Genomic DNA, 12,247 nt, shown 5'->3' with positions numbered 1-12,247 from the left:
AATAGTCAAGGTTTTCAGCAAGTGCCCCCCCCCCCTCCCGAGAAAATTTCCCATCATCAAACGTTATTTATTCCAGAGTAGTGACCCAGAAATTATTCTCCAGGTGACCACTACATGAAATGTCTCGTTTAATGAAGGCACGAGTGTTTGTACACAGCTTCCTCTTTTAGATCCTTCACAATGTCACTCCCTACAAGCAAGCGGTACACATAACTGTTTGTTTCAGCACTACTTTAGCTTTCCTTGCGATTGCTTTGCAAGTCTTCACAATTACAGCAATCTATACTCAGTGTGAAAAAGCAGCGCTGCTAAATATGCACTACTACTGGCCCATTTGCTACCATGTGTGATATGTGATACTCTATGCAAAGTTTGACACGTAGATTAAAGTACAGTACGTGTACCCCATCACATGCATTATCTATAAGAAACTTGAAGCCAGCCCATTTACACTAAACTGAATGATTCATGAAGCAAGAAACAATAATTTGTGCACCCAATTTTGTACTGCTTCAACATAGCGTACACTGTCACTGCTTTTCAGTATGAGGCTTGCATTTGTCCGCCTGGTAAACTTTGGTGGTGCATAGGGTTGTTACTGTGGCGACTTGGTGTGGGTAGCTTGGAAACAAATGATCTCTCTTTTGTCCAGTTTACTGAGAAGAAAAAAATTGAGTCATAAGAAAAAGCAAGAAAGAAGTGATGAAAGAAAAATTGGTTCAATAAATAAAGTGTCCACAGCCATACCTTGTGAGAATTTTGGACCATGAGTTTACTTTGAAAGTAACAGCACATCCTCTGCTGACTTGAGGTAGCTTCAGAGATAAAGCATCCAAGCGTGTGCTGATATGAGCAGTTTCTTGGAGGCTGTGGTTGGGTTGGAAGAGGCAAGAACAGTCATGATTACTATGGTAGAAGCGTGAGTGGATTTTTGATTCATGTCTGAGAAGAATGTATATGAGAACACTGCATGAGAAAAATAGTGCGCACATAACATTGCTTTGTGAATTTGTTTCAGTGGTGACCTTCAGTGGACAGTGTTTGACCAAGTGTCAATTAGAGGACACTAAGTTAGTTAATTGCTCAACTCTATAAACTATATGGTATGTGCAAATTTAATATGTATGATTGTAAACTTACGAAAATGTAGAAATGCGTATACATGCTGTAAGTTCACTTGGCTCTACCATGGATTGAATTTATGAGCATTTATCGCAGCAGACTCATTTGTGCAGAAATAGGTAAAACTTATGCTGTGATCTGTGTTACAAAGTTTAGCGGTAAAGATATTTTCTGCAAAATTTAGAACGAAGTAACCAAGCTTAGAAAATGTAATTGGAATCCACAAGCGGTGCATCTGATCAGCTGGACGAGTCGTAAAACCTTATGAAATGACAAAAAAACGTAGCGCAGGCAAAAAAAAAAAGATAAAAGAAAGATATGTTCAAATGCAAAGCAGAGCATTTTCCCCCACCGGTGCGCACGCCCACATGGTGCATGGTTATTCCGTTTTCGTAAGTAGTCTCCGAGCTTTTTGCCGGCGTTGAATTTTCACGCTGGAAGCTGCACAGTCCAACGTTTATAAAGTATCTATAAACGTTGGTGCAGCCGGTGAAGCGCCGCAGCTGACATGATTCACAGGCTTTAGACACGTTCGCTTCGTGGCAGCGGTACAGTGGCTAGCAGCGGCATGTAAAGTTTGGCGCACAAACTCGTACTGCTATATCAAAACTGATTTAAAACGGAGCTGCGTAACGCCGATCAAAGAAAACGACCGCGGTACAACTTGAATGGAATAAACGACCGAAGCGCAATCGATGCCAATGGGCTGCTGCTTTTCGAGCGTAAGTGTAAGTGTATTCTCAATACTTGTCCTTACAGTGTTCTGTACTTGTCCTCAAACAATCAAGCTATTGTATTAACTGTAGAAGTAACACAGAAACTAGTCCCGACTAGCTTTATAAAAAAAGACACGGTAGTTAAGCTTCTAACAATCTTCTTATACATTTTGAAATAAAATTTTTGACCGCGTTGAACGCTCCTAACATGGAAAATGCGAACTAACTTATCTGACCCGCGCCGCAGCGCTCCAAGCGGCAGTCGCCGGCGTTCATCCCATCTGGTGCCACTAGGCTAGAGTGTACTAACTAGGCCGTGACGGCACCTCCTGATCGATAAGCACGAATTTCGAAACCGAAGTTTCGCAACTGGTATCAACAGTTTAAATAGATGGCGCAGCTTTTCGCACTATGGAGCATAATAAGCTACAATTAACAGCCAAAACGTTATATTAGCAAATAATCTAAAAACAAAAGTTGTATAGTAGGCTTTAAGTGTCTCTCAATACGTGGATTCACGTTCACGTGACCAGTAATGGCGAATCAGCGTGCAGATGGCTCCCATTTCGGTTGCCGCTCAGAGGGACGTGCCGCTGGCTTTCTTGGGAGGACGGGACTTTTACTTAAGCACGCGTGAGACAGCGACGCGGGGACATATATTTCAAACTGTGTGCCTCTCGTGGATTTCCGACACAGATTCGCCCGAGTATGCCCATCGGTTGGGGCGAAAAGTGCAGAAACGTCAAGACCGGTGGTCATGTGATCCGAACTGACCAATGGGACTTGCGCATTTGAACGTCCTCGTATAAAAGGCGACCTTGCACTGCGTAGCCATTGCTGTTTGCAGATTCTGATATTCGGGCGACTAATCCGGGTGGAAAATGGATATTGCACGCCATCCGACTGGCAAAGGTTACCTGCAGTCTACGCACAGCGTCAGCAAATGGTACTATGCCGTTATTTTGAACTTGGAAGGTTGTTTGAATGCTCCAAATGAGTTCTTAGCGCGCACGATTCCTGTTGTAACCCGTCCGAAGGACAGCCATTATTGATTTGGCAGTGAGGCTTGTTAACGTGCGCGTTAAAAGTGCTGGGCGTTAATAAAGTAGCGCTATTCAAGCGACAAACCGTGCACCCTGTGATTCTCTGGTCATTAAGGCTCAAGAAGGTCGCAGTTGTTACCCGTAACTGTGCTTGTTTGTTTGACACGGAGCGAAGTAGCGTGAAGCCTAACGTCGGTGGCGTTTTCTTCTTGCGAAGCGTATATAAAACGCGCCATATTCTGGTTGGCCGAGCGAATGCTCTGTGTGTGTGGCCTGTAAGCGTGTTTGGCGTCGCCGGCAGTGTCGCCTTGCGTGCTCTCCGTGGCGGGCGGCGCATCGCGGCCGCCGGCGAGCCCAACTGTCGTGGTGAGTGGTTAACGTGTCGTCTTTTTCCCTAGCAGTGTATGATCTGCACCCGGGGCTGCTCGTCGTCTTCCCCCTCGTCGCGCGCCCTCTGCAAGCACAGCAGCACTTGGCTTGAAGATATGCATGGAGTGAGTAGCGTTTTCCCGCCTTACCTATACTGGGCAGCAGCCAGAGCTTCTCCTGCGACAGTCTGGCCGTTCGTTGCGCGAGAAGCTCTCGGCTCGTCTCCCATTTAATTATGCACACTCGCGATGTTGATCTACGTCTGTGTATCGTGGTGTCATTGACCTTGATAGTGGTGTAGAGCATTCCATAGTGCCTTGTCAAGCGTGGTGCCGCCCGATTGCGGGAGGTAATGAAACTGTGAATTCTTGAAGCCGGTACTCTCTTCGACAGTGGGACACCCATTCTTTTAGGGCCTAGTATTACTTTTTTTACATAGCTTGTAGGCCCCCAACCTTAGCTTGTTGTGCACCAGTTTGTGCAGATGCAGCAGCATCTTGACTTCGTGGGTGCAACCGGTCCCTGGGTGTTATTGGATGAACCAAGCAATCGCAGCACATCTCAGATACGGTGCCTAAGCGGGCTTGTTGGTACGTACACGTACTTATTCCAAAACAGCGCACAAACGGTTGTGTAGTGTGGTTCTTTCATGCCCCATTTGTGCGCCGTTTTGGAATAACTATGTGATCTCGGAGTTTCCTCTTTCTTGCACTTGTTTGGTGTAGTGTGCAGTGAGAAGCCAAGCCCTCAAGTCTCACCCGCGGAGTGGAAATAGCAGCATGGTGATGCTTAGCAAGCAGACATTTGCTTACTCCCATGCACCTTGATGCATATTGATCATTGTGTGCCTGATAACTTGCAGGTGACCTAGGATTTCGCTTTTTATAGAGACCCTTGCTGATGGACGCTAATTGTGGCATTTCACGCACCACTAGAACCGTAACAAGCACCTCCATACACATTCGCTGAGTGCTTTTGAAAAGAATCCTTGTGAATTCTCCTTGGAGGCGTTCAGTGGAAGAAGCAAAAAGGAGCATGCTAGTAGAACTGCTACACGGGAAGCGATGTAGAAATGAGCAAGGCTCCACTGCTTCCACATTGGCGACGTGCATTTTCATGTAAGGTCACTGCAGTGACGCACACTTGCATTGAAAGATGACCAGAATGTCATTGTGTAGAGTTCATCAGTTGGGAGGAACTTGCTTGCACATGAGCTTCTGAACGTACTGCACGATGGCAGCTTTGATCACCAACAAGGTGCGGTTGACCTACGCCTCTGTGCGTGAATGACAAAGGAAGCTGCATGTGACACCATGTCCCCCTGTGCTGCAACATTGCGGTTGCAGTGACAGTACAAGCCATCTATAGAAAAGCCATTGTGGGAATTAATTTGATGGCAGCCTGTGCCGGACTTTGTGCTTTGAGCCAAGCATTACGAGGTGGATCGACGTGTTGGTGTAGTAAGTTGAGGAGCTGTGCTCATATTGTGTGCTTAGCAGGCACACTGAGTATACTGGCATCTAAAGGGTAGCCAATGGTCTGATGTAATGTCGGCACTTGTCAGAGAAGAGTCAGTTTCAGCGCCACGAAGTGCATGGTAAGGGGGTCTTTTTCCGAAATAGTTTCATGCACAGGCATGGCTCTGTGGTCGAATACTTGCCTGCCATGCGTAATGCCTGGGTTCGATTCTGGCTTGAGCGCGATTTTTATTCTTTGCTTCCATTGGGATATTTCACCCATCAACAATGCCACTGACGGCAGCACTGCATTTTTTGTGACATGGACTCCTTCGCTCTGTCATGTTAAGATTTCCAAGGTCTGGGTTGACAGGAGCTGTGAGTCGCCTGGAGTGCATACCTCCACGCCACGGGCAGCGGTATGCAGGTTTCTGCTACACGTGACTTGTGGAAAGGATTTCTTCACTGAAGTGGTAGGGAAGTCGCGCATTCACCTGCGAATTGTGTTCGTCATATTCACATCCTCCTATGCCAATTTTCTTTTATACAGAGCTAAGGAGATAAGCGCCAACACGTAGGGGGCTAGATAGATAGAAATGATGGCGCCTTTGCTTTAAGAATTTGATACACAGTAGTAGCTGCCAAGGTAGAGCATGGTGGCCGGTGCCATTCTCTTTCATTCACACATGCAATGCCATCACGAGGGAACATCTCTGATAATACAGTGCACGTACCTGATAAGCGTAGAGTAACTGCTCGAAAAAAAATTATGAAGGGAACACTGCTTTGTAGCAAGGTTCATGTACACGAGCACTACAAATAAATGCGAACACCAGAACGTGCGACCCGAGACCGCACAAACTAAACGTTGTTTACCACAAGCAGGATGGACTCCGGCATAGTTATTCATGCTTAGTGTGGCGGTTAATTTTTGTTTACCGTAAAATTCAGAGCTACAGCCTCCTCCAATTTCACTGCTAATTTCAAGTTTCTGTGCCGTTCTGAGACCCCCCCTCTTGCACTCTGCACCCCGGTCGCTGGCCTGCTTGAATCCCATCCAGTCTTGCTTAGCAGCCCGATCTCTCAAGTGCCTATGATTGAAATGTTGTCGAACTTATTTTTTTTTTCCCTGGATATTGAGTGCACTGCGAACTTAAAGGGACACTACAGGCAAATAAATTGTTAGAGTGAAAGGTCAATGTTTGAGAACGTCTAAAACGCGAATATTATCAATAGCAGTGCTCTAGTAATCGAGAAATTAAGGTAAATGTAGGACACCATATGTGCCACCAGAGAGGTGTTTTGTTTTCCGTTTTCGCAGGGATGCGCTCCGCTTGCGCGGTCACATCTCTGGGTAGTTTTGTTATCGCGTACTGCTGCATGTGCCTTGCACGATCATGAAAGTCGCTGTGACGGAAAGTTCGACAAAATGCCGTGTTCATGTGGTGTTGTGTAATGTGCTCCTCAGAGCAGGCGCCACAGCGTCGGCCGCTGTGCAGTAAAGGCGGGCAACGTTGGGCAAGGCATATGCTAAGTCAAGATGCCTTTTTAGGTACGCGATTTGTAAGTGCGCTAACGCTATGAAGACCACTAAAACATGATTTTCATTCAAAATAAGCATTTCCTTGGCACGAAACAAGTGCTATGGGGTTTCTCGTACGCTATTTGAACAATCAATGTCGACTTAACATTTGCCTTTAGTGTCCCTTTAAGTGGTCCAGTGAGCAGAAAGCATGACGAGATCGCGTTGCCATGTGTTTGTTGTGTTTGTAAGCTGTCTTAATGCGTCTGGCCACAAACGAGAGCGAGAAGTCTTCTGAGAAAGTGCATGTGCCAGTACACATGCACTTGCTGGGAATCTGGCCGGAAAACTTCACCGTCACCATCTTGAATGTTGGTGCTGTTCTGGGAAAGCGCCCCCCTCCACTCTTCAGCAGCAATTTCGACTTGTTGAAGGGGGGGGGGACTTGATTGGATTTTCACGGTAAATGCGAAATAACATGCGAGGAACCGCTTCGTACTTCCCAGCTCTATGACAGCGCTTTGATGGAAGTGGACTGAACGAAGGTTTCTATTCATAGCTTATGTTTATTACAGTGGGCTTAAATTTTTTGGTGTAAGACTTTCTTCAATCATCACATGTGTTTTCAGTCGTGAGCAAAATGGACGAAAATGCTGGAGACTGTTTCTACGAGAGGTCCTGGCAATGCTGCTCACGGTCCAGCCTAGCTCCCTCTCCCCAAAGGAGAGAGAAAACACCAACAGTGCCAATATTGAGTGCATGATAACAGAATCCCTAGGTGACAGACTTGGCCACCAAGGACAGGATCACTGGTGCCAGTGACTAATCCCAGTTAACACTGAAAGCTGCTTGTGCTCTGGTCGAATTCTTGCCCTTGGCACTTTTTTCTGTTGTGTGGCTTTTTGTGTTTATGTAGGGCTGATGGCAGCAACCAAGTTTCTAAATGTGTATTTTAAAATACTGCAGGCCAACTTGGTGCAAGCAGGAGGGTCAGCCCAGATGAATAAAGACCAGGATAGCTTGGTAAATGCAATGGGGCAATAGTGGACTAATCGACAACAATGTGGTGCAAAATGAAATATTTGCATGGTAATTGACAACACGCTTTTCTGTAGCACACGTCAGCAGGAAAGAAATCTCAGATCTAAAAGAAAATACTGCAGTGTTGCCATATGCTGGTGGAACAGTATTGAATTTGTCTATGCATGCACGGGCCCCTAAAGTGCTTGCACTTGAGGGGCCCGATTTTTTGTCCATCCACTGTTTTCACGTCGCATGGTCACGCAGTGGTCAATGCAGGCCTAAAACAAGGCTGGCAATGCTCAAAACCAGTGCACAATAAACTAACAGGGTCCAAACAGAAATAACCTAGAGTTAATTGTGAAAGCGTTTCTGAATCATCCGGCTGATACCTGTGCTGCGCAAGAGTCTCCTCGGCAAGTGCGCGATGGCCAAGGGGTTCGCTGGGCTGCCTGTGCTACGCTTTTCCTCCGGGTTCATGGTAGTGGAGCTGCATCCAGCACAGGATTAAGATCTACATTAGTGCCACATTAACCGCTGCTTGCCACCATAAAAAATGTGGGTGGGAATTTTATGAATGCTATGCCATTACCACTAGTACCCCTGCCACACGGGCACCATACATTCAACCCCCTCACCTTTACGTCAAGAGAGGTGCCGTCCATGTTGCACGGTCTCCCTTACGCCGCTCCTTTTCACAAAGGAAGTTTGGCGATCTCCACTGGCGGTGGCATGGAGTACTCTTATCACCAGTAGTCTGTAGTTGCGGAAAAAACTGCAAGCACGAAACCGCCACTGTCTATTAATATTTAAAGTTCTTTTACTGCAGTGTTCATAATGTGCGTTTATGAAAAAATGCATATATAAATGCACCTGCTCTCCACACTGTGCCTTGCGAAGAAAAACCACTGTGCCACCATTTTGAACAATTCTTCCATGTGCACTGTTGTGATTAAGTCTGCGCTCCTCGTTCAGTTATTTCGGTGCTGTTATTCTACTTCAATATTGCCAATAGTCATAGCAATGAGCAACGCGGATTCGTTGATTTGGCAGTCGTGCCGGCAGCACATGTGAACTGCTGTGGGACCCATCCACAGCATGGGCTTCATGGGCCGATCGCGAGACCTGTGTTTATCTAATATTGGAAAGACAAAGTGATCTAGGTAGTGCTGCAACTTCTAAAATGTTGATGGCGACTTGCAAAGTGTCTGACAACCAGCTTGCTTAGAGAGAACTCGTACAAAAACATACATGCACTGTTGCCAGCATCACTGTCCGCATTGCTGCGAACATGCTTGCAATTAGATGTTTGCGATCAAAGCCAAAACAATTTTTTTTTTGTTTTGGTTTGAATAAATCATTCTTTATAATGATAGGTACAATTTAGAGTGTTGTCGGTGTGTGAATAGAGACCGGATTTTAGGCAAATGCCCATTTTGTTCCTTGCGTTTCTGTCGCCCCACTTTGATATGTGAGCATGATTTAGAGGTTAAGAAGAGCTTTTATAGTGCCTATAAGTGCCTATTTTCAAAATAGACTCCTATATGAGCACTATTTAACCTCAAATTTTGCTTTCGAGTGCCGTTTGAGGCCATTATTCATGTTATCGGGCAGCACTGACTGTTCGTAACTCTATGGGGTTCAACCTAGTCATCTAGTGCAGCCAACTTCTAGAAAACAACCCGTGGCTTCGGTGAAATGGGACGCGTCGGCCACCATATGCCACCGCGCTGACATGGCGTGAGCGGTTGGTGAATGCGAAACCGTGGAGAGCTGTCGGGGGAAAGGAGAGTGAAGAGCAAATGAAAGAAAAATGTGATGTCCACGCGGCTTTTGCTTTGTAATTTACTTCTTAAGGTGCTGACCAACAGCGGAGAAATTGACCCTATGATATTAGACCCGTCCAATACGAGACATCCATACCTTCTGGTCCTTTAGGGGTCTGGCTGTCTGCTCCTGTGCTGTCCTTTTCTGCCATGCCGAAAAAAAAAAGCGACCCAGGAATGTGTTGATTCAACAGTGTACACTGTGGGGATTGAGGCTTGCCCGTCGCCATTGCGCGGGTTTTTCGCCTATTTCTGCCATCCCCTCGTCCGATCATATGACGCTCCCCTCCTCCGCCATCTTACGGCGCTGGGCGAGCGGGGGAGAAACGTTAACCTACTCTCTCCCGGCGTCGGACCTCGACGGGGCGCTGTGCTTGAGTTTCGAGTCTCGCGAGACGTTTCGCGCAGTGGGGGGGAAGAGACTCTCTCTGGACCTCGTAGGGTAAGCACGTATTTTCTCTCCCGTCCGTCAGCTCCTCTTTTGGGCTCACTCGGACGGAGCTCGCTAACGGTGCCTTGCGCCAGCGGCGAACGCTTACCTTACGTTGTCCTTTTCCGAACGCTAGGCCAAAGAGCGGTGCGGTGCATTCGCGCGTGGTCATACTACGCCGAAACCGTACCTATTGAAGCCAATGCGAGCGCAGTTTGCCCTCACTCGAGCGATCGGGCGCTGTGGTCGCAGATCGTAAGAGTACGCAGCATAGTCGCGAGGGACCGTTTTCTCTCAGCGGCGTGTCGCCGTGAGCCCTTTGCCCGCGGAGACGTGCTAGCGGCACCCTTTGTGTTGCATTTTCGCCCGTGCCGTGGTGAAGCCCGTTTTGCTTCTCCCGCCGCCTTTGGGAGCGGGCGTTGTACTGCGTTTTGTGGTGTTGCCGCAGGCAATAAACTGTTGCAGATCTCGAGAGCAGTACTGTGTACTTGCCGCGTTGCACTCAGCGCCTTTGTGCTCGAACGTACGTGTGCAGCGGCGCGCTAGTTCACGCGAGGCGACGGCAAATGCGGCCCTGTGGCTCGCTAAGTCCGAACCCATGCTAGTGGCCGTACTCCTGTGAGATACGTGCACACTACACTACTGCAGACGCCCTTGACCAAGCTCTTGGGTAAGTCTGCTGTTTGGCAATGGGGACCTGAGCAGCAAGAGGCGTTTTGCAGACTGTCTAGCGCCATTGCGGAGACAGCGCAGCTCAGACTCCCCGACCTGACCAGACCGTTCGTTGTTCAGACTGATGCGAGCGATCTGGGATTAGGAGCCGTTCTCCTACAGGAATACGATCCCCACATCCCCCTCTCCTAAATTTGCCCTTTACCGGTCTGCCAAGGCAGCCGGCGGTCACACATGCAGTTAAAATAACACTGCTATGAGCAACCACTAGCCTACGTGCACACTACAACACTTGACTCACCATGCTACAGAATAAAAGGAGAGACGGCATTCTGCGAACCGTGTGGGAAAAATTGTGTAGCGATTGGTGTAGTTCTAAATCCTGCGCTAAAGGCAGCTCCAGTACTGTGAAGCCTGAGGAAGTGAGTAGCATGGGTACCCAGCGATTCCAGTTCGTAGAGTTGCCACTGCTCCGTTTACCAAACAGTCGATGACATCAATGTTCACGGTAAGCATCTAGTGTTTCCCCGACACGAGTAGAATCTTGTTAGAGAGATTCGCAAACTCTTGTGTGTGACATGTGTGCTACTTTTCGCTGCAATTTATCGACTTCCTGCTTGTTACGGCAGTTGAGATTCGTGTCGTTTGCAGCGAGTTCCGTCAGGTTGTGTCCCCCCTTCAGATGTGGCTACGAAGGTGCCGGAGAAGTGGCAGGGGGGGGGGAGCAATCGTGTGCTTGGTGATGCGGTGGTGCCCTCCTGCACGGTGTGGAGTCAGCCACATGTTTCCAAAGTGTTTTTAGTGATTTTAAGTTATTTATTGCTATTTCTTGGTTAATTCTGTTAGTTACATTTTAGAGCTTGCGGGTTTTAAGCATTGCTAGCCTTGTTTTAGGCCTGTATTGACCACTTGATTTCGAGCTTAATTGCGCCTCACTAGACAGATGAACGACAAGCCGAGCCCCTAAAGTGCTATGCACTTAAAAGGCCAATTGCATGGCTATCTTCAACTTTGGTGCCTTTGTACCATGATAAATGATAACATTTTTTTTGCTTTCCTGTCGTAGATACAGGTTGCGCACGTCATTGTTTTGAAATTATTTGCATTTATGTAAAAAAAAATATTGTGCCTACATTTATGACGTTGAAGGCCAGAATGTTTTGCCTGGGAATTTTCAGCACCTAAAATACTCTTTTCTAATGCCTAAAAATCTTGCCTCTAGTGGTGATACGTGAAATCTTGCATGCTGACATAGGCACAGCAGCACCTGTGGGCCCCTTGTGGCTTCTAACCAAACCTCGTGAAAGTGCTGTGTGTCATGGCCACAACTGCATAATCTCCCTGATGGAGTTTTACATTTATCGAGTTGATCAGAAGGTGCTGGTGCCCCTGTGATGGGTATAACCTTTTTTGCCATCTGTGTCCGCTTAGTCTGTGGACATTTCTTAAAAGGAGTACCGACACGAATTTTAAACATTTTCGGATTGGTTGCTCTAAGTAAAAACACTGGTGTTGAAAACCCTACAAAGAGTATTGTAGGGCCTGGGAATGCTTGAATATATTTTAATACCGCTACCTTAAAAAACACTTTCCGTTTCGATATCAAGGGGGTAGTGACATGTCATTGCAATGTGACCTCACGAGGAGACAGAAACTCGCGACATACTAGCGACAAATCGGTCATCTGCTTGGGATGCTCAAAAAGAACAATGAGTGAATTGTCGTCCTTAAATGCCAGCAGGGATTTCTGCGATTTATGCTGTAGGCAGGATGTAGAGTTAACTCGAAACTGTGTTGTCTCGTCGGGATAATGTCCATTGCGGTGGGGCTGGCTTGCAGATGCTCAGTGACCAAAACTTCAAAATCAAAGTAAAATATGTTATACGTGTTGTGTAGAGAGCGTTCACACTACCAAGGAAACGAAAAACGTCCCTTTTGTGTTGTCTCAAAATCGCGTCTGTACTCCTTTAAGCAAACACAACAGCAAACTGCTCAGGGTCATTCAAAACCCGTGCCTTTGTTGCCCAGAGTGTCGTTTACCCATACTCCAAGGGTGGCCAGCAGAAGTCT

At 47.1% G+C, this 12,247-nt stretch overlaps 2 protein-coding genes across 16 annotated transcripts in view; one reads left to right on the top strand and one right to left on the bottom strand.

Moving 5' to 3' along the window:
* Positions 1 to 2,114, bottom strand: part of LOC119381605 (WD repeat-containing protein 5) — a 133,869-nt gene extending 131,755 nt beyond the window's left edge. The window contains exon 1 of the mRNA XM_049412936.1: positions 2,075 to 2,114. Within this exon, the coding sequence (XP_049268893.1) occupies positions 2,075 to 2,114 (40 nt within the window). The remainder of the gene's footprint in view (positions 1 to 2,074) is intronic.
* Positions 2,115 to 2,397: 283 nt separating this feature from the next.
* The window catches only part of LOC119390600 (bromodomain-containing protein 3), a 197,157-nt gene continuing 187,307 nt past the window's right edge, over positions 2,398 to 12,247 (top strand). For 11 of the 15 annotated variants that reach the window (XM_049414096.1, XM_049414087.1, XM_049414103.1 and 8 more), the window contains exons 1-2: positions 2,398 to 2,784; positions 3,280 to 3,375. In XM_049414096.1, coding sequence (XP_049270053.1) covers positions 3,371 to 3,375 — 5 coding nt within the window. In that variant the 5' untranslated portion in view covers positions 2,398 to 2,784; positions 3,280 to 3,370. The remainder of the gene's footprint in view (positions 2,785 to 3,279; positions 3,376 to 12,247) is intronic. The other 4 variants (XM_037658218.2, XM_049414078.1, XM_049414082.1 and 1 more) reach the window with 1 other exon arrangement.

Source organism: Rhipicephalus sanguineus, chromosome 1 (genome assembly GCF_013339695.2).
Source record: "Rhipicephalus sanguineus isolate Rsan-2018 chromosome 1, BIME_Rsan_1.4, whole genome shotgun sequence".
NCBI lineage: Eukaryota > Metazoa > Arthropoda > Arachnida > Ixodida > Ixodidae > Rhipicephalus > Rhipicephalus sanguineus.
This window is presented reverse-complemented; position numbering and strand designations above follow the sequence as displayed.